The 26,893-nt window shown below is 48.0% G+C and overlaps 1 protein-coding gene across 2 annotated transcripts; it reads left to right on the plus strand.

Moving 5' to 3' along the window:
* On the plus strand, nucleotides 1–24,964 carry LOC111943714 (uncharacterized). 2 transcript variants are annotated; one of them, XM_086873651.1, is made up of 3 exons: nucleotides 1–191; nucleotides 21,388–21,510; nucleotides 22,954–24,964. In XM_086873651.1, the coding sequence occupies exon 3, from the start codon at nucleotides 22,981–22,983 to the stop codon at nucleotides 23,701–23,703; it is 723 nt and encodes a 240-aa protein (XP_086729777.1). In that variant the 5' UTR covers nucleotides 1–191; nucleotides 21,388–21,510; nucleotides 22,954–22,980; the 3' UTR covers nucleotides 23,704–24,964. The 2 variants fall into 2 exon arrangements, with proteins under 2 accessions (XP_086729777.1, XP_086729778.1); XM_086873652.1 differs by lacking the exon at nucleotides 21,388–21,510 and having other exon boundaries at nucleotides 8–191.
* The last annotated feature ends 1,929 nt before the right edge of the window (nucleotides 24,965–26,893 follow it).

A 26,893-nucleotide genomic window follows, 5' to 3' on the forward strand; every position in this document is an offset into this window, starting at 1 on the left:
AGCCAGCGGCGGGCTCTGCACACGGCACGGCCTCGCCTGCCTTGGACTGCGCTCCGCCATTTCTCGGCCCCCTGGGCTGAGGAGCGGCCCCGGCGCTGGGCCCGGCCCGGGCAGGAGGCCAAGGAAGCGCCGCTGCGCTGAAGCGCCGGGAGCTCGGGGTGCCCGGGAGCTGAGGGCGCTGCGAGCTGGGGGTGAGTCCGGGATGGAGCAGGGGATGCCGGAGCGAGGCCAAAACTCTGTGACTCTCCTTCCTGGCCCGGGCGGGGAGCAGTACACACAAGGAAAGGCTCGGGGGTCTGGATGAGGGTGGGGACAGTTCAATCCTTGGTCACGGGCACAGCACACCTGACTTGGGGAAATTAAATTGAATTTATTATCCAACTTTTCAGAGAAAGAAAATTAGAAGTAATTCCTACGGAAATCCATCTTTCCCCCCAGCTGTCCCTCCTTCCCGGGCTTAACTTTGTGCCCCTCTCCGTCCCCCTCCCCGCCCAGAGGCACAGGGATGGGGGTCACAGTCAGGTCATGTCACTGCCTCCCCCTGAGGGCCAGGAATCCTTGTCCTGCTGCAGCCTGGGGTTCCTCGCAGGGGCCAGAGTCCCTCAGGACCAGGCTGCTCCCGCGGGGATGGCCAGGGGGATCCCCGAGTCCGGCCAGGAGCCACTTGCATGGCTGTGCAGGGGCTTCTGCCGGGCTCGGGGCCTCTCTCAGGCACCCCCTGCTCCGGCCCGGCCTCACTGCCCCCCTCACCCCCCATGCAGCGAGTGCCCGGGCAGGGAGATGCACGATTTTCCCGGGGCTGAATCTTGGTGTTTTTGAGCTTTATTGGGCTAAATGTTGGTGTTGTTTTTTTTTTTGTGGGGGCAGAATCTTTCTATTTTGGAGGGATACTAGATTTTTTGTGTTTTGGAAGTTTTTGATCTGTCTTTGTTAGCGTTCAGGAACACACATAATCACAGACTGATTGTATGCAGGTGCTTTATTGTAGCATGCAGGAACTGGGGGTATCAGCAACCCAAATCTACCTCCATCGTCTTTGTCCAAAGTGCACATGTTTATACAATTTCAGCTGTAGCAGTAATCACTATAACAACCTTATCAATATTGCTTCATTAATATTGCTTCATTAACTTTTATCTATATTGCGTCATGAGAGTTAGCTCATCCTTGCATGAACATGTCCGAATCTTATCTCTGGGTGGGTATCTTGGAGACCCCAAGTACCAGTTCCTGTTACCGTAAACATTTCCGCTTGCTAGATCATCCCCAATACCAAGCATTCTTGTGGCCTACCTCTACATGATTTTTAGAAACATTTTCAGAAACATTTAACCCCATAGTAACATATTTCCGTCCTTTGAAAACATTTCACTTTACTATAATAAGTGTAATGCTTTCACTATATACAGTCCTTTTTCTGTATTTATACTTGATGTTCATCTTCGAATCCACAGTTGTCGTAAGCGTTGTTACACTCTGGAGGACTTGGAGATGACAAATGTGGATGTGGATCCCTGTCCCGTGTCAGCGCCTTTATTATCTTCTGGTTCCAGGTTCCTCTTTTCTTTATCTCTCCTTTCAAAACTGCATAGATTAAGCAGATTGCTAAGAACACAATCAGTAGGATTATCAGACTCTCAAGAATAGATTTGATTTATGAGCTCACATTCCATCCTAACCCTTCAAAACTTTTATCTACCCAACTTGTGGTCAGATCTTCCCTCTCTTTCTGTGCTTCCTGTTCTATTTGTTTTAATGGATTAATGTTGTGTTCTACATCTGCAGTTCCATTTGGGATGTGGATGCAGCAGTGATCAATTTGTCCTTTTAGGTACCCGCACACTCCGTGTTCTTTCAACAATAACAGATCTAAAGCCAATCTGTTTTGCAGGGTCATTTTAGTTGTGGCTTGTAATTGTACATTTAGCTCTCTAAATCCCTCTTTGGTAACTCTTGCCAATCTTTCTACCTGGCCTGTAAGTTTGTACAACATCTTTCTATTTGTTATAATTTGCTATTGGACCAAACAAGGATTCCAGAACCCACTTAAATTTTATACTACTGCCTGGGGTTCCTGCCATATTTCTTCATCTTCAGCTTTGTTTTCCTGAACTTCTCGTCTTGTCCTTATTTGCAGAAGTTCAAGCTCTCCCTTGAATGGGGACCTTTTCCAAATTGGGCATAAGGTGGGGAGGCCTAAAGTAATCTCTTTTACTTTTTCACCTACTGGCAAATGTGTTGTCCAGGTGCCATCGCTTGCTGCCCATCCAAATTGGCCTGGACTCTGAATTGTACTTGTGCTACATATTACCTTTTGGATCACTTGTCCTATCTTGTCATTTATTTCACCTTGTTTATGTGTGATTCCTCTGCAGGCACATCCAATTTGCACAGCTACCACAAGTGGTGGCATTTGTTTTATTTCTTCATCATCAGAAGTACAGTCATAAGTTTTGTTCCATTCCCACCAATTCACTTTGTCTGCCTCCATTCTCCTACTGGTTGCAGTGTTCCATACGCCTGGATCTGTTTCATTTTCAGAGCCTTCCCACTTAATGCACCAAGGGCTATCTGCCATAGATTGGAATTTCTGAAGCCCACTCATTGACCATGCACTGTCCCAAGCTTCAGCCCGATCTTTTCCTTCCTGTCCTTCACACTTCCACTTCGATACTGGAATCTTTTCTTTAATGACCTTTGCTATCTTTTCAGAACACCATCCATAATTCCCTAATCCCCCATACCAGCCTAATTTTGGTTCATACTTTCCTCCATTTTCATGACAATCCCATGTAGATGAATACTTTGGCTTCACAGCATTTTCAAACACTGTCTTATTTGGGTACTCGTAATCTATTTGCAATACACAGCTCACATTTTCATTTTTATTCTTTTGTATTTCAGCTAATTTTGATGTTATAATTCCCCAATTTATTTGGTCTCCTGCTGCCTTTGGTATTGGCAGACAGGCAGTTATTTTGCTGGTGTTTTGCATGTTGGCCAAATCTTGAATTAATCCAATCATCCCATTTTTTGCCTGAATAGTATTAGAGACTTTTATCACTTGTGTTTCTGGCTGCACCCCCACATCCCTCTTCATTCTAAAATGAAGAGTTGTCAGCTGATCCTTTTGCATTTCACATCCCAAGGTAACATTGATTCCAACTGATGGCCCTAAAGGCCATGAAATAATCACCATTACAGTCACTAGCAACCTAGACATTTGAAACAATCAAACCCGCTTTATCTGCAGCTTTGTTGGCCCTACAGTTTGTGCAGTCCACAGTGCAGGGGAAACCTTCTTCACCCTGGTGTAATGTATGCAGGGATCCAGTCCAGCTCCTTTGACTGCTGTCAAGGTAGTTAACAGTACCTGATAGGGTCCATTCCACCTTTCTTTTAATGGTTCTTCCTTCCAGCTTTTACCGTACACTTCATCTCCCGGGGGATGTCATGAACTGGATTCTCAAGAGTCAGCGGCCTGTTCCACACAAGGGTGCTCCGAAGCCGAGCTCGAGCTTTTCCAAGAGACAGAACATAATTCTACACCTCTTGCTTCCCTGTAACATGTACATTTGGATTAGGTTCAGGGCATTCATATGGTTTCCCATCCAATATCTCATAAGGACTGACTGACATCCCGCTTCTAGGCTTTATCTGAATCCTCAGCAGTGCTATTGGTAAAGCTTGTGGCTACTGCAATTTAGCCTCTTGGCATCTTTTGCTGATTTGCCTCTTCAATATCTGATTCATCCTCTCTACCTGTCCACTGGATTGGGGTCTCCATGGTGTATGGAGATGCCAAGCTATTCCCAGTAACCTACTCATCTCCCTCACTACTGTGGCTGTGAAATGTGGGCCCCTATCTGATGATATTCCTAGAGGCACCCCAAATCTTGGAATGATTTCTTGCAGTAAGCACTTGACTGTCTCCTTTGCTTGATTTGTGTGGCAGGGAAGAGCTTCTGGCCATCCTGAAAATGTGTCAAGCCCTACCAATAGATATTTGTATCCTCAAGTTCTTGCTAATTCTACAAAATCTACTTGCTGATAATCTCCTGGTCCTACTCCTACCTGAATTTTCCCTAATTGTGCCTGTCATCTAGCCACTGGATTGTTCTTTAAGCAAATTTCACATTTTGACATTACTGATTTTGCCATTGTTAACATCCGTACTAAAATTAAATTTTGTTTTAACAATTTCGCCAGTGCCTCTGCACCCCAATGACATTTGTTATGTTTAATTTGTAGAACTTCTCTCATTATCAAGGGGGGTACCACTACTTGTCCCTGTGTAGTCACCTACCACCCTTCTGAATTCTTCTGTGCATTCAGTGAACATCCCAATTTCTCATCTTCTTTTGAATATTTTGGTTCTGGAGGTAAATTGAATTGAGATACATTAGTTTTTAAAGGTATCAATGCCATTGCAGTTTGCACTTCTCGAGCAGCTTGTCGGGCTGTCCAGTCTGCTTTCCGATTTCCCTCATGAATTTTGGAGTTTCCTGATTGTTGAGCTTTGCAGTGCATGATTGCTACTTGGTCAGGCTTTTGTACTGCTTTTATTGATTGCAGGACTGCATCTTGATGTTTAATGTGTGTGCCTTGAGGAGACAGCAGTCCTCTTTCTTTCCCCAGTGCTCTGTGTACATGCAGTACTCCAAAAGCATACTTTGAGCCAGTCCATATGTTTACCCTTTTCCCTTCACTTAATTCTAGTGTTTTGGTTAAGGCAACCAGTTCTGCCCTCTGGGCAGATGGATTTGGTGATAATGCTTTTGCCTCCACTATTGTACTGACTGTTGTTGCCTGGGGGTCCCAGAGCATCTTCCTCTCTGCCTTCTTCTCCTCCATTTGTCTAATGCTTGGGCATGAGAAGTGTGGTTTGGGGGGAAAAACAAGGGGTGACCACCTAGGATTCAGGGTTCCTCCTGCCCAAGTCCATCTCTAGAAGTCTTCAGGTGTCTTGTGTCCATGAAAATCTCCAAAGCATCAGGACTGAGAGGAAAAAATCCCTCCCTGAGGTTTCCCTTTCCTGGGGTCCCCACTTTGGTGTCCCAGTGCTTCCCCCTCTGCAGGCTCATCCCTTCTCCGGGCTGCCCCTTCTCCAGGCTCCCCTCACTCCCGGCTCTCGGGGTCCCCCCTCTCCAGGCCCCCATTTCAGGCTCCGGCACTCCCGGGGCTCCCCCCTTTTCGCTGCTCCCCTCCCCCTGCCGGTACCGGGCATCTCAGCTCAGCTTTGGAGTCCTGCAAGATCCAGACATCGCTCTGCCCTGCCCGTGCCCAGAAAAAGGAACAGGGGTCCCCAAAGATACTTCGAGTGAGCTCCAAATATCCCTTCCCCTGCAAACAAATCCTGCCAGGACGGCCCAAGACCTTCGGGGCGAGGTTCCCGGCGCGAAGGGGCTGCAGATCCAGAGAGCGATGGACGCACCTGGGTGATTTGCGGAATAAAAGGAACTCTATAACTCACAGAGTAGTTATAAGAGCAGGTATGAATTTATTCAGCACTGAGGTGCATGGGGGATATCTCCTCCAAAATGCATGCACACCTTTTTGATTGGGTTTTCCCTTTTTATCCTTTACAGAGCAGGTTTACACGATACGGCTAATACATATTAATTTCCTAACCCCGCCTGTCTTCACTTCATATTAAAATTAGCCCTGTACTCCTTTCAGGCCTTTGGCCGCTTTTTTTGGGGGAGGGGGACTTCAAATCCATTTCCTCCGGCTTAGGGTCCAGGAATCTCCTTTATCCTGTGGTGCCTTTGTCTTTGCATCTTGTTTGTGTATTCCAGCTCCTTATCTTATCTTGCAGTCTGACTCTTTTTCCTGTTCTTGTGGATTAGAGTGTCAGGGTCTGGTTTTTGTCAGACAGCCCTTTTAAACATTTCTTCTTAATTCTTAATTTCTTTGTTTCATGGGGCCTCCTCTGCTGCTCCTCTTGCAGTTTCTGCTCCTCCTCTACCCCTCCTCTTCCTCCCGCTCCTCCGCTTTCCCCTCCTTCCCCTCCTCCTCCTCCATCTCTCGGCTGCTGGCGAGGAGCTCTGGGGTGAGCGGAGCGGGGCCGGGAGCCGGTGGGAAAGGGCTGGGAGAGGGGGATGAGGGGAGCTGGGCCAGGGGGAGAGGGGTTCTCAAGGAGGGGCTGCCAGTTAAGGCCAGGAGCCCCAAATCCCCTCCGTGTCCTGCCAGCCCCTGCCCCCGGCGCTGTGGGGGCCGGGCCGTGCCCCAGTGCCGGCTCAGGGGGTGCTCCAGGCTGCCGTGCTCCACCTGGCAGCTGGAGCTGAGCCCGCATTGCCGGGGGCGGTTTCCAGCAGCACCAGGAGCTGCTGGCTCCAGTCCCCGCTGGGGAGCACGGCAGTGGCCAGCACGTGGCCCGAGAGCTGCTGCTGGCCCTGGGAGCAGCTCAGCTGGATGTGGGCAGGGGAGAAATCCATCAGGGAGCAGAGCAGGCAGCCGGGGCCGGGCTGGGAGCTGGAGGGCACCAGCGAGATGGACACGCTGGGATGGGCAGGGGGCTTGGGGACCCCCCAGTGCAGATCTTCCTCCCCACAAGCCGCAGGGAATCGCTCCAGGGATCGAGTGCTGCGGGACAGGGAACCACGTTTCTTTCATCCCAGCCCCACCTTTCCCTCTCCCCTCTCCCCTTTCTCATCCTTTCCCCGATCCCCATCCATTCCCCCCAAATGCAATGTGGGTTTCCCAGCACCCTCCCCCACACTTTGTGGGTCCCAGCCCTCTCTTTTTCCCACTCTTGCCCCTTCCCAATCATCCCTCCAATTTCCAACCCCCTCCCCCGTGCTTGGATTTGGGGGTTCCAGGCCCCTCCTGCTCAGTCTGGGGGTCTGTTATAAATGTAAAGGCAATTTCGGGTTATATAAAAGAGAAAATTTATTATCAAACAATAATAAATTCGAACAAAGAGAAAAAACCACAATAAAATAAGCAGTGCAGCGCTGGGTGGACAGGGTCTATACGCAAGGTATAGGTGCTCCCAAATCCACGCCTGAGAGTCCTTTGGCCTGGGTTTTTATAGGCAGTTTGTGTCCTGAGGCCAAATTCCAAGCAGGCACCCTTTGTTAAGAGGTTCTTGATTGTTCGAAGAATAGAGTTCCTGGCACCGGAGAATAGGGTCAATAGACGTTGGGCAGAGGCTCCTCATATGTAAAGAGGTCCAGGATGTCTTTTTGATATCATTTTGGTCCGGGCCATTAGGGTGGAGTGGTGGCACCCATCCTGGAGCCGATAGCTATCTCGGCTGGCTCCTCTTCCTTTGTCTAGTTTCTCCATTTCTCCAGCACAGGTGGTCAGGGTGGAGGTGCTCAGGCTCCGATATCTCGTCCGGGCCCGTTCTTTTGTTTGTTCGATGGCCTGTGTCCTGCTCATTCTTTCGGGGCTGATGTGCCTGCTTGCGATTGTTATCTGGGTACTTGGCTGTAATCTGTTGCTTTGGAAGAGAAATCCTGCCTCGACTTGGAGGAGGATTTCTCATTCCATATTTTCATCATTTACAATTACATATACTTTATTTAAACTTTTTCTTTCGAATTTTTATTCATCTAATTCTTTATTACAGGTCCCATCCCCCCTTTCACTCAATTTGGGGTGATCCTAGCAGATTTTTTTCTGGGAGGAATCCCTGAGTTACAGGATATTTGGGGTGTGGGTTTGAAGGGGGAGAGCTCTGTCTGGCATTTGTTTAACCCATGGTCTGCCGGGGAAGCACAAAAACGTTTCCCATTCCCATCCTTTCCTCATTTGGTCTGGTTCATGAGCTGCTTTCTTGTTTCCTTTGGTATCTGTTCTCATCTATTTGTCAACAGCAGTTTGAGTCATTTACTTTCCACAAATTCTGCTACCTTCTGTATAAGTCCCTGGCCCCATCTCCAAGCAGATTCACTCATTGCCTGTGTTTTTACTTCCTGGTTGTTCTTTGGTTTTGGGGTTGCTGTCAGTGCCCTCATTCTCTGTCCTTTTGTAGCCGTTTGTGGCTCAGGAGGCCTGGCTGCCACCTGCATCCCCTTGCTCAGCTGCTGAATGAGCTGCACTCAGCAAGGTGTGGTGCATGGTAAAAAGATGAGAGTTGCTGTAGCACATGAGAGGAGAAACAGCATTTGTTAAACCCATGGTCTGTGAGGGAAGCACAAAACTGTGTCCCATTCCCATCCTTTCCACGTTTGGACAAGTACATGAGCTGCTTTGGTATTACGTTTTTTATCTGTTTTACTATTTTCCACTGCCATCTGTTTGCCAAGAGCAGTTTGATTTACGTAACTTTTCCCAAACCTCTCCTTTTTCTGCTAAAAGGTAATCTAAAAGGTGTAATAAAGAATTGAGTAAATAAAAATTCGGAATAAGAAGTTTAAATAAAGTATGTATAATTATAACTAAATGTAAGTTTGGAATAAGGAATTCTCCTCCCGGTCGAGATAGAATTCCTTTTCCAAAAACCACGAATTGCAAAAGAACCCCCCCAGATAACAGGTTTCAACAGACTCATCAACTCGGAGGAAAAGACAGGACACAGGCCATCACAGGAACAAAAGAACCAGCCTAAAAGTCTACCTCCAGAGAAAGGCAACGCCCGGCCGATTTCGGCCGGAGACCATCAAGCAAGACAAAAGGGACGAGCCCCAGGAAGATGGTCGTTGCCAGAATCGAACACCACACCTGCCAAACCCATACTACAGAAACTCAATCAAGAAAGACAAAGAAGAGACTACTCCTCTGAGATATCCATCGGCACCAGCCCGGATCTCTCAATCCCGCTGTGATGAAATATGTTAAAATACATACAGACTCACTTTGCATTTGAGGAGACTCTGCCCGGATACTTACTGACTCAATGTTCTAGGCCAGGAAATCCATTCACCCGACAATCAGGGACATTTGGTGAATGGAAACTGGTTGGAATTCTAGCCTGGGGACATAAAATCCCTATAAAAACCCAGGCCAGAGGACCCTCAGACGTGGATTTGGGAACACCTATACCTTGCGTATAGACCCTGTCCACCCAGCGCTGCGCTGTCCATTTATTGTGGTTTTTTTCCTCACTGTTTGTTGCTTTATTAATTTATAATAAATTAATCTTTGTTAATCTTTAATTTGCCGTTGCATTTATAACAGATTGGTGCCGTGACTCGGATCGGAAGAAACTGTGGGAGAATCTCGCTGTCCAGGGGGGTACCCCCGCTGATTTCAGCGGCCTGGGGAGCAGAGACCCTCCGCAGTTCGCTCCGATTGCCGAACCAAATTTAGGCTGAGGAAAAACCATAATAAAGAGGAACGGATCCAGAGAGCTCGGGAAGGCGAGGAGCCTTCGGGAAAGCCGCGGCTTGGTAGCTCATAAAAAGTCATACGTGCACGAAGACGCCCTCGCAGGAAAATTGCTGTAAGTACTGTGAGGTTGAGCGGGTGATCGGGCGAGTTTGTGAGAGACGTGACCTGGTCACGAAGCGAGTGTGGACTTCAAGGCCGCGTTTCCATCCTCCCGCGAGGGAATTGGCTGGCCGCGAAGGAAGCGATTCTGTGTGAAAGTGTCTCTCTTTCCTTACTCGTAAAGCCTGAGGCTAAAGGGAGTCTCAGGGGACCGATCAAAGGGGGCTGAGAGAGGAAGGGACGTCCAGTCGAGCTCTGGAACTGGTAAACTCTCTCAGCCAAAAGATTTAGAAAGTCGGAACATCGAGAAAACCCCGGTACAGCTAACCGAGAGGTAAGTATTGGTGCGATCTAGGACTTTCAGACGAAGAAAAAGACGAACACAACGCAGAGCAGGTAAGAATCGTAAGAAAATGGGACAGAGAAAAAGTAAAACGCAGAAACTAGATAACGAGAAAAGTCCATCAGAAGAATCAAAGCAAATGCTAGACATCCCACCAGAGAGTCCTTTAGGGTGGATGTTGAGAAATTGGGAAATTTGTCCCGAGAGACGAGAAAAATCAAAGGCAAAAATGATTTACTACTGTGCCGAGATCTGGGGAGGACAAGAATTGAGAAAATGTCTCACTTGGCCAGTATTGGGAACATTTGATAAATGGACGTGCAGGGAATTACTCGCACACGTAGAGAAAAAGGTCTCGCCAGACGGCGAGGAGAAAGAGTATGCCAAACTCTGGTTAAATACCAGAGTGCGGCTGTTTCCAGTGAAACAGAAAAACGAACATAAGACAGAGACCTGGGAACCCCTGGATCACTTACCCCCTCCGTACCGCGGGCCAGTAGAGCCTCCGGTGATGGACCAAGTAGTACCATCAGCACCCGAGGGTTCCATGGGGCAACTAGCAGAGGCACGCTCCCCTCAACCACCGGGAGTAGTGCCAGAAACCCTCACTACCCCCCCACCTGCAGAAAACCCAGCCACCGCACCCTCTTTGGAGTCGGTGTTGACGCAAGGATGGGGCTTACCCCCTCCACAAATCCCGGTCCGGCCGCCACAGCTGGGACCACCGAAAGTATCCGAAGGGAACCCTCTGAGTCACTTAGCTGCGGCAGACATCCCGCCAGCAATGAGGGGAAACCCTCCCGCAAACTCCAGTTCCCCTCCTGCAAGCAGGACTCGGTGGAAATCAAAAATAGGGAATGGAGAATGGGGAGAGACAGAAAGTGGGCACCGAATGTTCCCTCTCAGGGAAGTGCCAACCGCCCCCGGAGTAATTGGATTTGTAAACGTGCCCCTTAACTCAGGGGATGTACGAGCATTCAAAAAAGAAATGGGGCGACTGCTAGATGACCCATTTGGAGTGGCCGAAAGATTAGACGATTTTCTAGGGAGTAGTATTTACACCTACGAAGATCTCATGGCCATCCTGAGATCCCTGTTAAGCCAGGAAGAGAGAGAGATGATTAAACAGGCGGGCATCAGGGATTGGGAAAGGCGGCACCCGCAGGGAACACCCGGTGACCAAAAGTGGCCGAGCGTGAGCCCAAGTTGGAGCGCCCAGACCGAAGAAGGGAGAAGAAGCATGATGGATTTGAGGAATATCATCGTGCAAGGAATAAGAGAGGCGGTCCCCAGAGGACAGAACATTAGCAAAGTATTTGGGGAATGTCAGGGAAAAGAGGAATCCCCTACCGAATGGGTAGAAAGGCTGCGGAGAAGTCTGCAGATTTATTCCGGGACTGATCCCAGTTCTCCGGTGGGGGAGGTCCTGCTGAAAACGCAGTTTGTGGCTAAATCATGGGAGGACATTAGGAAGAAACTGGAGAAAATTGATGGATGGCAGGAGAAGAGTCTCCAAGAGCTTCTAAGGGAAGCTCAGAAGGTTTATATGAGGAGAGAAGACGAAAAACAGAAACTTCAAGCCAAAATATTAGTGGCTGCAGTAAAAGAAGTTCAAAAACACGAACAGAAACAGGGAAAGCCGATACCTAAAAAACAAAAAGGATCCCAAAAGGAGGAAACTCCTCCTCGAAAGGATCCTCCTGAGTGCTTCTACTGTAAGAAAGTAGGACACATAAAAAAGGATTGCAGGAAACGAATAAAAGATGAACAAATATTTAAAGAAGATTAGGGGGGTCTGGGGCTCTTCCAAATGGGGACAGTAACAGCAAAGGAGCCCTTGATAAAATTGAAGGTAGGTCCCCACCGCCAGGAAATGAGTTTCCTGGTTGATACCGGGGCTGAGAGAAGCACCCTGCAGAAATTGCCTATAGGGTGTGAAACGAGTAAAGAAAAAGTAATTGTAATTGGCGCAAAAGGAGATCCATTCAAAGTCTCGGTAATCAAGGAGGTGGAAATCGAGTCAGAAAATAAGATATGTTTAGGAAATCTGTTGCTTGTAGAAGAAGCCGACTACAACCTATTGGGAAGAGATATGATTATAGCTTTAGGAATAAATATCATTGTGAAAAATTCAGAATTAGTAGTGAAGGTGTTGCATTTAACTTCAAAAGATGAAAAGGAAATTGACCCCCGAGTATGGCACTCAAAGGGGGAAGTGGGAAAATTAGATATTGCTCCCATCAAAATTGAAATTGAGAATCCAGAGAATCCGATAAGGATCCGACAATACCCCATCCCCGCCGAAGGGAGGAAGGGTTTGAAATTAATAATTGACGAGCTGCTTAAAGGAGGCACGCTCGAGCCCTGCATGTCCCCACATAACACCCCCATCCTGGCAGTAAAGAAAGCCGATGGGAACTTCCGATTGGTTCAGGACTTGAGAGCTGTAAATGCTAGAACCCGAACCAGGTTTCCGGTAGTAGCAAATCCTTACACTTTACTAAACAGACTCTCACCAGAGGATGTATGGTATAGTGTAATTGATTTAAAAGATGCTTTCTGGACATGTCCTCTAGATGAAGGGAGTAGGGATTTTTTCGCTTTCCAGTGGGAGGACCCAGATACCAATCGAAATCAGCAATTGCGGTGGACGGTCCTTCCACAAGGATTCGTTGAATCTCCGAACTTGTTCGGACAAGCCTTAGAGCAGCTACTCACCCAATTCACTCCAGAGGAAGGGACAAAACTGTTACAATATGTAGACGATTTGCTAATCGCCGGGATCACGGAAGAGCAGGTGAAGAAATGTACCATTTCCCTGCTGAATTTTCTGGGACAAAAGGGGTTGAAAGTGTCTAAATCCAAGCTGCAATTCACTGAGCCCGAAGTAAAATATCTTGGACATTGGATATCACAAGGGAAAAAGAAATTAGATCCCGAGAGGGTGATGGGAATCCTTGAACTTCCTGCCCCACAAACCAAGAGACAAATTAGGCAAGTTTTAGGGCTCATGGGATATTGCAGACAGTGGATTGAGGGATACAGTGAAAAGGTGAAATTTCTGTATGAAAGGCTAAATACAGATCGATTAAAATGGACAGGGCAAGACGAAATTAAATTTCAAGAACTAAAGAATGCCCTTGTCACTGCTCCAGTTTTAACATTACCAGACATCAGAAAAGAGTTTCAACTGTTTGTCGACATAAGTGGACAAACAGCACAAGGAGTTTTAACCCAGGAATGGGCAGAAAAGAAGAAACCTATAGGGTTTTTGTCCAAAATCCTAGATCCAGTCAGTCGGGGCTGGCCCACGTGTCTGCAAGCAATTGTGGCAGTAGCACTGTTGGTTGGGGAAGCCAAAAAGGTAACGTTTGGAGCTCCCCTGATAGTTTATACTCCACATGATGTAAGAAATATCTTACAACAAAAAGCGGAGAAATGGTTGACCGATTCAAGGCTTCTGAAATATGAAGCCATGTTAATCAGTTCGCCAGGATTGGAATTAAGGACAACCTCTGCACAAAACCCTGCGCAATTTTTGTACGGGGAACCAACGGGAAAGCTACTACATAATTGTATTGAAACAGTGGAATTACAAACTAAAGTAAGACCCGATCTGGAGGATCAGGAATTGGAAGGAGGAGAAAAATGGTTTATCGATGGTTCCTCGAGAATGATGGAGGGAAAACGTAAATCGGGTTATGCCATCATAAATGGTATAACAGGACAGACTGTAGAATCGGGTCCCCTAAAAGCAAATTGGTCAGCACAGGCTTGTGAACTTTTTGCTCTCCTAAAAGCCCTCAAAGGCTTGAAGGGAAAAAGGGGAACCATCTATACCGATTCAAGATATGCATTTGGGATAGTACATACCTTCGGGAAAATTTGGGAAGAAAGGGGTCTGATCAACACTAAAGGAAAAGGATTGGTACATGAGGAAATAATTAAACAAATTTTAGAAGCGGTTAGGGAGCCACTGGAGATATCTGTGGTTCATGTAAAAGGACACCAGACCGGACGACAATTCCATACAAGGGGAAACAATTTAGCGGATAAAGAGGCGAAAAGAGCGGCATTGTTAACCGTAAGTATTTCTGAGCTAGTCCCAAGGGAACCCCCAGAGGTTTCAGTGCTTCCTTCAGAAAAGGAGCAGGAAGACTTCAAAAAGGTAGGGGGACATTTCAAAGAGGGTAAATGGTGGTTACCTGACGGGAGGGAGTTGGTCCCGAAGGGAATAGCAAAAGGAATACTCAAAAGACTACATGCACAAACCCATTGGGGAACCAGGGCATTGGCTGAACAATTTTTAAAATTCTTCGGGTGTAAGGGAATCTTCGAGCTTGCAAAACAAGAGGTACAGGGATGTGCGATATGCCAAAAGGTAAACAGAGCGAATTTTCGGCAAACCAATTGGGGAGGTCGGCCAATCTCATATCGACCATTCGAAAGAATCCAAGTGGATTTCACGGAATTACCGAAAATTGGCAGAAATAAATATTTATTGGTTATAGTAGATAAATTGACACATTGGGTAGAGGCCTTTCCCAGAGCTAAGGCCACGGCTCAAACAGTGTCTAAAATTCTACTGGAGGAAATAATTCCTAGGTATGGTATTGTAGACCATATTGATTCGGATCAGGGTACACATTTCACCTCGAAAATTATCAAACAGTTGTCCGATGCGTTAGGGATCAGATGGCAATATCATACTCCTTGGCACCCTCAGAGCTCGGGGCAAGTGGAAAGAATGAATCAGACATTGAAGTCACAAATATCCAAATTGACAATTGAAACAAAAATGTCCTGGGTCAAATGTCTCCCCTTGGCATTGTTGAATATAAGAACCATGCCGAACTCAGAAACAGGACTATCCCCCTTTGAAATGTTGTATGGAATGCCGTACAAGCATGGTATGCCTGTTGAACATCCTCAAACAGAGGATGTTCAACTCCAACCTTATCTCATTTCTATAAATAAAAACTTACAGGAGTTAAGGAGAAGAGGATTGATTCCTCAAAGCAGCACGTTGGGATTTCCGATCCACCAAATTCAACCAGGGGACAAGGTACTGATCAAAGTGTGGAAAGAGCAACCCCTCAGTCCCCACTGGGAAGGACCATTCCTCGTCCTCCTGACTACAGACACCGCGGTTCGCACAGCTGAAAAGGGCTGGACACACTCTTCCCGAGTGAAGAAAGTTTCGGTTCGCGACTCCCCCGAGTGGAAAATTGTAACCCCTCCGGGAGATTTGAAAATCAGGCTTCAGCGGAACAACAAATGAGCAACGAAGACAGGATAAGTTGCACCAATTTTGAATGTTATTGTTTTCCTTTTGTACATTTTAAGTGTGCATATTGTAAACAAACGTGGGTGACTCATTGTTTGGGAGGGCAAAAACCGAGAGGGTTGTGTGCCGCGTGTTACAAAGAGGAATTAGAACAGACCAACCTTTTTCTAGCACTTGCTACCCGGGTGGGTATCTTGGAACTCGACTCTCCTGAGTGGTTCCGATTTTTTCAAAAAGGATTACGAGGCCATTTGGACTGTAAGGCGGAACCTCTAATAATAGAGTGCCGCCGGAACATAAAGGTACCGTGCAGGAGCGGCACGATCAAGGCATCTCGGTGGGCAACCTTTAAAAGGAGGTTTGCCATCAGAACATCAAGGGCCCCTGAAGACAGTCCTTGCTGCCGAGAAGATGGTTATCCCCGCCGTATGTTCCTATACGGGCGGAGGGAATGGCAGAGGGATGCGATTGTGGGGAATCCTGACGATCCTGAACCTAGCCATGTGCTGGACCGAGAGAACGGGCCCCGAGGCGTCTCCGGGGACGACCTCCCTGGGGAAGTGTGAGCAGTGCCCAACTGTCTCGCGAACCGAGCCATGGATTGCCTGCCCTCCGGAGTTGCACGCAGGAGAATGTTGGGCAAACGGTACCCAAATGGACCTGTGTAAGCTGGAAGGAAAAATTTGGTGCTCCACCCCGGGGATAGGTACTGGAAAAAGGCAACCCCATAACACAGGGGAAAAAGAGGTCCAAGCGACCCACCTACGAAATAAGAGAGATATAGGAGGGGTTTCCCCAATCTCGGTCTGCGGGCAGTGTAATAAAACTGTCTGGATTGGAGGAAAGAAACAGTCAACGTTCATTGCGTACCACAGAGTCAACCCCTTGTGTTACAATAAAGCAAACTTAAAATATTGTGCCATGGGGGGGAAATTGTACTGGGAAGGGAAGAACCTGAAACATGAAACAAAAGTGTCATTCAGTAATGAACCGATAGTTTTAGATTTACTGAAAAATGACGATGATAGAGTGTGTCTGCAGTTTGATCAGGTGATCTGTTTCGCAAAAGACGAGGATGGTTCAGACCCCGAAAATAAAATAAAACAATTAACTCTTGAACTAAAAAGGCAGGAAATGGAAAATAAGAAAAAAAGACTCGAACAGGAGAGGTTAAACTCTCTCAGTGAACAATACGAACAACTAGAAAAACAATACGATAATTGGAAGCTACCTAGCCCTAATCAGAATCTATTCATAGATCTGATGCAGGAAATAGCTACCGAATTGGGATTGACTAACTGTTGGATATGTGGTGGCCTGAAATCAGCCGAAAGATGGCCATGGAAGGGAGAAGGATTAACCCCAGAACAATTACTTAAGTGGACAGGATTAAAATTATCCAAAACAACCCGGCGACCAGAGGGGTGGGTAATTGACAAGAGGATCATTGGAACTTTTTGTGTCAGTCGGGAAGGAAGGGAATTCACCGAGCTAGTTGGTTACACCCCGTGTGTAAAAACTCTCTCGGTAAATTCAGATAAAAAAACAAAAATTTGGCAGCCGGAATCACCCGAGGGCTATTGGAGCCAATCTCGGGAAAATAATTGCGAATGGATAGATCTAATTGGTCTATGTTGGAACAAACAGGACGGGGCAAATCCCTTCCATGCCTTTCTTGGCCTGAGGGAATATTGGGAGGACCCGGCAAAACTTAACAGAGATTGGAAGGCACCGGATGGGATTTACTGGATATGCGGGAAAAAAGCATACAGTGAATTGCCCAGAAATTGGAAAGGGTCATGCACACTCGGAATAATTCGGCCTTTCTTCTTTACACTACCTAAAGATGAAAGCAGGTCTTTAGGTGCTCCCCTCTTTGAAACCCTAGCCCGACAAAAGAGGGAATTGAAACGAGAACTACCAATAGCCGGAGGTAACCACCAGTGGAAGGGGGAGGAATGGCCCGCCGAAAGAATCATACAATATTATGGACCGGCAACATGGGCAAATGATGGCAGCTGGGGATACAGGACCCCAATCTACCTCCTTAATCGGCTCATTCGGTTACAGGCTGTGGTAGAAGTTGTTTCAAATCACACTTCAGAAGCCCTGGAACTCCTAGCAAAACAACATTCTCAGATGAGAGCTTTTGTCTACCAAAACAGACTCGCTCTCGACTATTTGCTAGCTGAGGAGGGAGGAGTGTGTGGCAGATATAACGAGTCAGAGTGTTGCATGGAGATAGATGACTTCGGAGAAACTATAAAGGGTCTAGCCGCTGAAATAAAGAAAGTAGCCCAGGTACCCGTCCAGAAGTGGAATTCGATTCTCCAAGCCTCTTGGTGGGATCAAATTTTTGGGCAAGGGGCATGGTGGAAAAAGCTAGTATTCTTTATAGGATGTTCTATTGCCGGAGTCATCTTCCTACCCTGCCTGATTCCTTGTCTGATCAGACTGATACATTCTGTCGTTCAAGGAATGCAGATTGCCTCTCTCCCAATAGACCCAGAAAAGGCACAGGGAAACACTACCCTTCTTTCAAAAATCATGAAGTTAGAGGAAGAAAAAGAGAATAGAAATGCGGTTAAGGCATTGAGGGAATTTGAAAATAAACATATGTTGTCCACAGAAAATATAGAAGAATTAGACCAAGAGGAAAACGACATTATTTAACCTGATATTCCTCTGAAAAAGTATGAAAACACGAATTTTTAATGTGTTCAAATTATTAGGTGGGGGACTGTAATAAAGAATTGAGTAAATAAAAATTCGGAATAAGAAGTTTAAATAAAGTATGTATAATTATAACTAAATGTAAGTTTGGAATAAGGAATTCTCCTCCCGGTCGAGATAGAATTCCTTTTCCAAAAACCACGAATTGCAAAAGAACCCCCCCAGATAACAGGTTTCAGCAGACTCATCAACTCGGAGGAAAAGACAGGACACAGGCCATCACAGGAACAAAAGAACCAGCCTAAAAGTCTACCTCCAGAGAAAGGCAACGCCCGGCCGATTTCGGCCGGAGACCATCAAGCAAGACAAAAGGGACGAGCCCCAGGAAGATGGTCGTTGCCAGAATCGAACACCACACCTGCCAAACCCATACTACAGAAACTCAATCAAGAAAGACAAAGAAGAGACTACTCCTCTGAGATATCCATCGGCACCAGCCCGGATCTCTCAATCCCGCTGTGATGAAATATGTTAAAATACATACAGACTCACTTTGCATTTGAGGAGACTCTGCCCGGATACTTACTGACTCAGTGTTCTAGGCCAGGAAATCCATTCACCCGACAATCAGGGACATTTGGTGAATGGAAACTGGTTGGAATTCTAGCCTGGGGACATAAAATCCCTATAAAAACCCAGGCCAGAGGACCCTCAGATGTGGATTTGGGAACACCTATACCTTGCGTATAGACCCTGTCCACCCAGCGCTGCGCTGTCCATTTATTGTGGTTTTTTTCCTCACTGTTTGTTGCTTTATTAATTTATAATAAATTAATCTTTGTTAATCTTTAATTTGCCGTTGCATTTATAACAAAGGTATCCCATGGTGAAATGTTGTGTTCCTCATCTGAGTGGATTGGTTGGGAGGAAGGTCAGGAACTGGAGCTGTGTGGTTGGTTATTATTTCAATGACATCCTGTAATCTAATTATGCCATTGAAATGAGAAATGGTTTCTCTGGTACCTGATATGAATTCTTTCAGGTTCCTGGAGTCTGGTGTTGCAGGATTTGTTCTGATGGCAGGTCATCTTTTCCCGTTTTTTGGGTGCTCCCTCCAGCCAGGGCTGCATCAATTGTCAACTTTTCCCTAATTATTCATCACATACTTGGATTCTCAACTGATTTCTCTGAACTTGTGGTAGCAAATAAACCCCAGTAGTCTTCTTAAAAACGAGATTCACTTAATAAATTATAAAAAGAATTTAATATAAACAAAAGACAATTAGGAGACAAAAGAAATAAAGCAAAGGGTTAAAACGGCCGGGTGCCCTGGTGGGTTACCGGGAACACACCTGGTATCTCAGGAGTGTCCTTTTTATCCCCTCTTTGCTGTGAGAGGTTAATGCATATTCAAGCATGTCCCCTCCCTGGTTCCACCTTCTTGGATCATGTTATTTTCTGCTGGTCAGCATTATTTTGGAGTTTGGTTTCTTTTTTGCTGCAGATGGTCACTTGTTGATAACAGCCTGGGCCCCTCATCCTTCCCCTGAGGGCAGCTGGTCTTCATATCTTCCGCTGATAACAATTTGGGCTCTATTGTTCTCCTGATAACAACTTGGGCCCCACTGTCCTTGCCCTCTGGAGTTTCCTTGCCTTGTACCTAGGAAATTCTTTTAAACTTAAGACTTGTTAGCATAGCTAAAAAGTATTTAATATATAATATTCATCTGCGAAAGCCAATATCACAATACAAATTTATAACAGTCTGATACACCCTATATAACATAGACAGAGACAGCACATGTTGGAGTGGGGACAGGGATGATTCCCCCCCACTTGTTTTAGTGAAGTTTTCACAACATTCTCCATTTTCTGTTTTCCATTGCAGCTGAACCAATTTCTGCTGCAGAGTCAGATATCCTCACAATGGGCTGTGCCTTTAGCTGTGCAAATTCCATCTGTGCAAGCAGGCAGAGCTTGGGCTGAGGGGCAGAGGGAATCAGCCCAATTCCTCCTGCAGGCAGGAAGCCCCTGGGCCATTGTGCAGGCTTTGGGCCATCAGTGTTAATTTGCATTTCTAAAGCTCCTTTCCTGGCTGCCTGGAACAAAGCTTCTCTTTCTGGGCAGCTGGGGGTGATTCAAGTGTTCTCCCCAATTCCCTATTGGTGCCTTCTTTGGCCCTTTTCTTTTTTTGACAAAAAAATATTCTATTAAAGGTTTACGAGTTAAAGGGTCATCTTTAAAGCTCTTCTAGTTTTTCAAAATGCAGCTTAAATGTGAAGATAACCCATACCATTTTGCCAACACTATGAGCCACACACATACATAAAAAGAAAAATTACAAAGCAATCAAGTATTTTCTTTTTCTTCTCCTAGGACTAAAAACTGATTCTCACACCACGGTCCCAAACAGAACCGACAATATAGAAGTAAAATTATTATGAAATTTTTTTCTAATGGTGTAATTCTTTCACTGAAACTGTGAATATCAAAAATTCTTCATCAATGTCTTTAGGGAAATAAATCATTACTTGATTCTGTACAGAATGTGCAACAGGAATAATTTCATGCACACTTAGGCTGGGTGTGCAGAGAAAATCATTCCATGACACATGAGTTTGACTAGATTTTTCTAAATTTATACATTCTGACCCCATAGAAATCCCTTGGTTTAATGTTCATTGGTTTGAAGGTGTGGAGTTGTTAGGATTTGGTTTCCTGTTGCATCCGGATTTCTGTGCCTGTGATGGGAATTAGGTGGGCACTCCTGGATTTCCTGCTCAGCCTTTTCCAGACCAGGTGTCTCCAGCTGTGCCTGGGGCAGTGTCTGGGTAGATGTTGATTGATGTTTGCTGCTGGGTGTTGATGTTTTGTTGATGGTCGTTATCTTGGGGGGAATCTTTTGGGCTATTCCCAGTCTGTTGAGATGTTAATTTCATCTCTGCTGAGTGGTGGAGCATCCTTTAAAAAACACCTTTAAATTTCCTTTCTCCAAGGCAAAGGCAAACCAAGACCATTTAGAAAAATAAAATTTGAAGCCATTTTCAAGTTGGTCTATTTTGCCAGCAGCTAATCCCAGGCAGGGCAGAGTGTGAGTGGAATTGAGAGGCAGAGTGGAATTGTCCCGGTGCCTTCCCCAGCAGCTGTGGCGAGGGCAGGCACAGAAAGGCCTGAAGCTGCAAGAGTGAGAGCAAGGATTGTCCCGCAGTGGCTGGAGATGGCAAAGGAGGGTGGCCAGGCCGAGGATTTGAGCAGAGGATCTGTGGGCAGGCGCAGGGGCTTCCCCCGCTGGGGAGCCCTGGCTGCTGCTGCGTTGCCTTCAGTGCAGGCTCAGGGGTGGCCTGTTTAATATTCCCTTGCAGTTCAGATTTCTGAGTCTGGAAGAGCCATGGCTGGGGCATCAATCATTTTATTTTTCTTATTTTGTTAAGTTTTGTTCTCTTTCTTATGTCCACCCCATAACATTGAGACTATCTGGGGGTAAAAAATGCACGCAATGTTCTGGGTGGAAAAGAGAATCCTCAATCCAGCTCCTGCAATTCCCTGTTAATCCTAAGAATTGCTTCAGCTCCATTTTAGTCCGGGGAAACATTATTTCTGAGATTCCCTCGACTCTCTCAGGGTCAGTACAAGACAAACCTGCAATCAAAATAGGTCTTGAATATTTAACCATTTTCTCTACCATTTGCCCTTTCTTTTTTTTCAGATACTCAAAGCTGCTTTTTTGCCTGAAAATGAAGCCATTTCACAGAGGCTTCCTCTACCTCTTCTCCTTGTCCTCCTGACTGGAGCAAGTCATCCACATCCTGCATTAAGCCAGTCCCTGGGGGTGAGGTCAATTCCTTTGATATTTCCTGCAAGGCTTGCCCCAATCAGGCCGGTGCTTCCGTGCATCCCTGCAGAAGGACCGTCCATGTCTTGAGCATTTTCCCTTCTACCTCTTGTTGCCAGCCCAAGGCAGAATTGTGTTTGCATCCTCTGGAAGTGGGCAGATCCCCAGAAAGCATCTTTTGCATCAAGTTGTGAATGGCAGCAGTGTGAGGAGGGCACCAGGTTCAGGCTGGTGTAAGGATCTGAGAGTGTGGGGTGCCTCGGTTTCATCATCTCATTTCTTCTTCTTGGGTCCTGCAGCATTCTGTGGATTCCATTGGATTTCTTGTTTGGCAGGATAGGAGCATTCTAGGGAGCCATCCCTGGCTCCCCAAGCTGTGCCTTGAGCAGGACTCCCAGACAGGCTGTGAGCCCTTCCTTCCCTCCCTTGGAACAGGGGATTGCTTTTGGACACCTCTTGTCCTGGTTGCTTCAGGGAAATTTGGAGAGGCTCCATATCTAATTTTGCAATTTCCCTGGGGCTGCCCACACTTGTGGGTTCACTTCAGCCATGGCTCTGCCAGACATTTGACACAGAGGTACAGCAGAACCAGCCTCTGTATCCCCTTTTGCAACATTAATTTGCATTCCCAATTTAGCCATCAAATCCCTTCCCAGTAAATTACAATCACAATTGTGAGCCAATAAAAGTTCCTGCATTTTATACCCATCCCCCACATCTGTTAATAGTGGCTGAAGAAAACAGACCAGCTCATCTTTCCCACTTAGTGTCTAAATAATTAAAATATTCCCTAACACCTTTAGGTGTAAGATTCCGATTGGATGGAGAGGCCCCTGTGTCCATCAGGAAAGGTCTCCTCTGGATCCAGAGGCACCCTGGATGTTCCCAAGGGCTGCAGTGTGGTGGGTCCCTGGTGGAATGGGAGCTGTGCCACCCCTAAGAATGCGTGTCCATCAAGGGCTGGACTTGCTGGTGCTGAGGCTGCTGCTGTCTGTGCTTGCAGTGTCCTTGTGCCCTGCAGCTGGAAGGCTGATTCCTTGCCAGGGGCTGTTTGGGTGGGCTGTGCCCTGGCCAGGAGGGCAATGCCTGTGCCAGGTGCTTGTGGCCGAGGGTGTCCCCTGGGTGCTGGGGCCCCCTTGGGCCCTGGGCTTGATCCCTCAGGGGCTGTAGGAACTGTGCCATGGCCTTTGCCTAAATGTTGGTGCTTTGGTTTCTTTTGAGGGCTGAACCTTTCTATTCTGTAGGGGGTTTTGGCTGAATCTTGTTATTTGATTAGTTTTTGATCTGTTTTGATATTTGGAGGATATTTGGGCTGAGTCTTGGTGTCCTGGAGGTTCTTACAGATACAAGATGCCAAATGACTTTCTGAGATTAACTTGGGCAAGGAGGAACCCCCAGTCCAAGACGCTCTCCTGTTTTGTTTTTTTTCCCCCCAACCAGGATTTTACATTCCCGAACTGTGTTCAGATGGAGGAGGAGGAGGAAAAGCCCTGGGGATCGCACACAAGGAGGGGCTGCAAACCCAGTCCAGGGAGCTGTGAGGAGAGACCCTCCCAGTTCCAGGAACATGGCCAGAGGTCCAGTCTAGGCTCAGAGCTGGAAGAGAAGCCCCACAAGTGTTTGGAATGTGGGAAGGGCTTCAGCTACAGGTCCTTCCTGCTCCGGCACCAGGTGATCCACACTGGGGAAAAGCCCTACGAGTGTGGGGAATGTGGGAATAGCTTCAGCCAGAGCTCTGACCTGAGGAATCACCAGAGGATCCACACTGGGGAAAAGCGCTATGAGTGTGAGAAATGTGGGAAGAGCTTCACCAACACGTTTTACCTGATTAAACACCAGGTGATTCACACAGGGGAACGGCCGTACACCTGCTTGGAATGTGGGAAGAGCTTTGGGTGGAGCTCCTACCTGAGGGCACACCAGCGCATCCACACTGGGGAGAGGCCCTACGAGTGTCCCAAGTGTGGGAAGAGGTTTCAGACCAGCTCCAATGTTCTCAGACACGAGCGGATTCACACAGGGGAGAGGCCCTTCTGCTGCCCCGACTGCGGGAAGGGCTTCCAGCACAACTCCAACCTTCTCAGGCACCAGCTCATCCACAGTGGGGAGAGGCCCTACGAGTGTCCCCAGTGTGGGAAGAGCTTCTCACAGAGCACTCACTTGACCCAACACCAACGTAGGCACCACTAAGGGAAGCCCTGCGAGTGCCCCGAGTGCGGGAAGAGCTTCGTGCGCTGCTCCAGCTCCATCCCCCATGGGAGGATGGGCGTTGGATGATCCCCAGTGACCCCTGTTGGGCAGAGCCCTGGTGATCCGTGGTCCTGGTGATGCGTGTTGGGAAGACACCTGGCTGGGAGGCTCCACATCTTCCTGGCTCCCTGTGGGCACCTGGATGAAAGCAGGGGAATGAAAATCCATCAGGACACAGACCAACAATGGGAATTCCTTCAGGAGAGTGGATTTTTTGACCTTCAATCCTAGATAAACTTTTGTTGCTGCCTCAGGAGCTCTGTGGGCAGAGAAAAGTGTGTGACACTGGGCTTGGGGGTCCTGAAGGAAGACACATGCTCTAGGAGAGGGGATATCCAAACCTAGGGACACCGTCTCACATTCTTGCTCAGGTAGAAGCCAAGCCCCAGTGCCAGGAAGACTAAACCCAACATGGAGCCCCCGATCCCCATCAGCATCTTGCTGCAGGTGGCATTTTACGGCGTCACTGGGGCATCTGCAGAGGTCAGGACCCCCAAAACCTCTCACAGAACCCCCAAGTACCTCAAAGTTCCCTCCCAGTGTCCCCCAGCCCACCCAGGACCCTCTGAAACCTCCTTCAGAGTCACTAATTTTAAACAATTAGGTATTTTAGAAAAATTGGAGATCTTAGCTAGAGATAGGCCTTGCTGGAACTAGTCAGAGATAATGATTAAGTGAGAAGCAGGATTTGAGATAATGAATTTCAGACTGAGGTAAAAAGTTACTTGTCATTGTATGTTTGGTCAGCTGTGCTTATAATGAGAAAAGAGAAACTGATAAACGGGTTCAGGAAGATCACAGACCTTACATCTGGAAACCCATTTCCAAGTCACAAGGGAGGAAATTGGAGTTGTACCAAATGTCATTTGTAATGTCAACCACTGTAAAGGTAGAAAGGTGAGAGTGAGGAAGAGCGGTTTTCCTTCATCTCCTGATGACCCCTCCTCACCAAAACGACCCCCTCCTCAAATTAGGGAGCCCACCACGCAGGCATAATGACGTTTTAAACTCATTACCATGAATTTTAGTCTGAAGTGGAGCATGGGAGGTGTTAGCATTATGAATATGTATTTATATTTTGGATATTCAAGACTCCTGTGAATAGACACTGGAATCTTTTGTCAACTTGCAGTGCGTATTAAGGGGTTGACTCCTGCACTCGCCCAGTGCTGTGATTAAACATCCACTGTGTAACTTTAAACTGTTGGAGAGGTTTTTGTCCATTAACAGATTGATGTTGATACCAGATCAATATCGCTATTTTGGTAAATCACTGCCAGGCTCTTCCCAGCCTCCCCAGGACCCAGCAGAGCCCCTCCTGTTCCTCTCAGGATCCCACAGCCCCCTCCCAATTTCTCCCCACTGCCCCTGGACCCCCAAACCCTCTCCCAGTCCCTTCCCAGGCCCACCAGGACTCATCAAGACTCCTCCCAGTCTCTGCCCAGCACAACCAACCTCATCTCAATCCCTGCTTTCCAAACCTCAATCTCCTTCCAGCTCCTCCAGGCTCACTCAGATCTCTCCCAGTGACACCCAGCACCCCCAAACTCCCTCCCAGTGTCCACCAGGACCCCCAGAACCCCATCCCACCCTCCCCAACATCCTTCAAACCCCTTCCCAGCCATCCTAAGCACATCAATCCCTTCCCCAGTTTAAACCAGTCTATCTCAAACTCCCTCCCAGTTCCTCCCAGCACACCCCAATTCCCCTCTGGGCCCCCCCAGTGCCTCCCCCGCTGCCCCCGGCGCTGTGGGGGCCGGGCCGTGCCCCAGTGCCGGCTCAGGGGGTGCTCCAGGCTGCCGTGCTCCACCTGGCAGCTGGAGCTGAGCCCGCATTGCCGGGGGCGGTTTCCAGCAGCACCAGGAGCTGCTGGCTCCAGTCCCCGCTGGGGAGCACGGCAGTGGCCAGCACGTGGCCCGAGAGCTGCTGCTGGCCCTGGGAGCAGCTCAGCTGGATGTGGGCAGGGGAGAAATCCATCAGGGAGCAGAGCAGGCGGCCGGGGCCGGGCTGGGAGCTGGAGGGCACCAGCGAGATGGACACGCTGGGATGGGCACTGGGAGAGATGGGAGAGGAGTGGTGTGAGTGAGTGGTGTGTCATTGGGAGGGACTGGGAATGGACTGGGAGGGACTGGGGTGGCACTAAAAGAGATGGGAGCAGATACTGGGACACTGGAAGAGAGCGTGGAGGTCTGGGAGTGAAGTGACAATGAACTCCGAATAGTCTGGGAATGGGCTAAAAAGGAGTGGGAGGGACTCTGGGGCCTCTGGGAGGGACTGTGGTGGCACTGGGCGGGACTGTGGTGGCACTGGGAGGGACTGTGGTGGCACTGGGCGGGACTGTGGTGGCACTGGGAGGGACTGTGGTGGCACTGGGCGGGACTGTGGTGGCACTGGGCGGGACTGTGGTGGCACTAGGAGGGACTGGGAATGAAGCGCGCGGCACGGAGCGGCCGAGTCCAGCGCGGGGCTCTCGGCTCTGTGGATCTGCCCGGCAACTGATGAGTCATCAGAGAGGCGCGCTCTGATTGGCTGAGGGGCGGCAGATCCATGGAGGGGCGAGATGGACAGGCGGGGTCACTGGGAGTGACTGGGATGGACTGGGAGAGGCTGGATTGGACTGGGAGAGCTACGGGAGCCACTGGGAGGGACAAGGGGCCCCGGGGATGGGCACAAGGAAGGCTGAGGGCTCTGGGGCGATTCCCAGGGAGGTTTGCAGGGACACGGCCGGGCCCCTCTCTGTGCCCCGCGAGCAGCGGCCCGGACAGAAAAGTTCAGGAGCGGGAGGAGGCGTTTCTCAAGATTGATTTTAATCCTCATTCTTCTGGTCTGATTTGCTCAGTTTTAAGCTCAGTTCATTTCCCCATGTCTGGGGATCTGTGCCCCTGATGGTGATCCCTGAGTGACCTCTCCCTGCCCTAGTCCCGACCCACGAGGATTTGGATTTGTTTCAGTTCAGTGGAATTCATGGTGATTTGGGGGGAGCTGGAGCAAAGCAGCTGGAAAGCACAGTGGGCATGAGAGGGACTGAACCAGGGCAGGAGTTGGGGCTGCCTTGAGTGAGCTCTCAGTGTGAACCTTCATGGGGTCTTTAAGGAAATTTTGTTGAATTTTTATATTCATTATTAAAAAG

The sequence above is a fragment of the Cyanistes caeruleus genome, unplaced genomic scaffold (assembly GCF_971803275.1).
Source record: "Cyanistes caeruleus unplaced genomic scaffold, bCyaCae1.hap1.1 HAP1_SCAFFOLD_102, whole genome shotgun sequence".
Lineage (NCBI taxonomy): Eukaryota > Metazoa > Chordata > Aves > Passeriformes > Paridae > Cyanistes > Cyanistes caeruleus.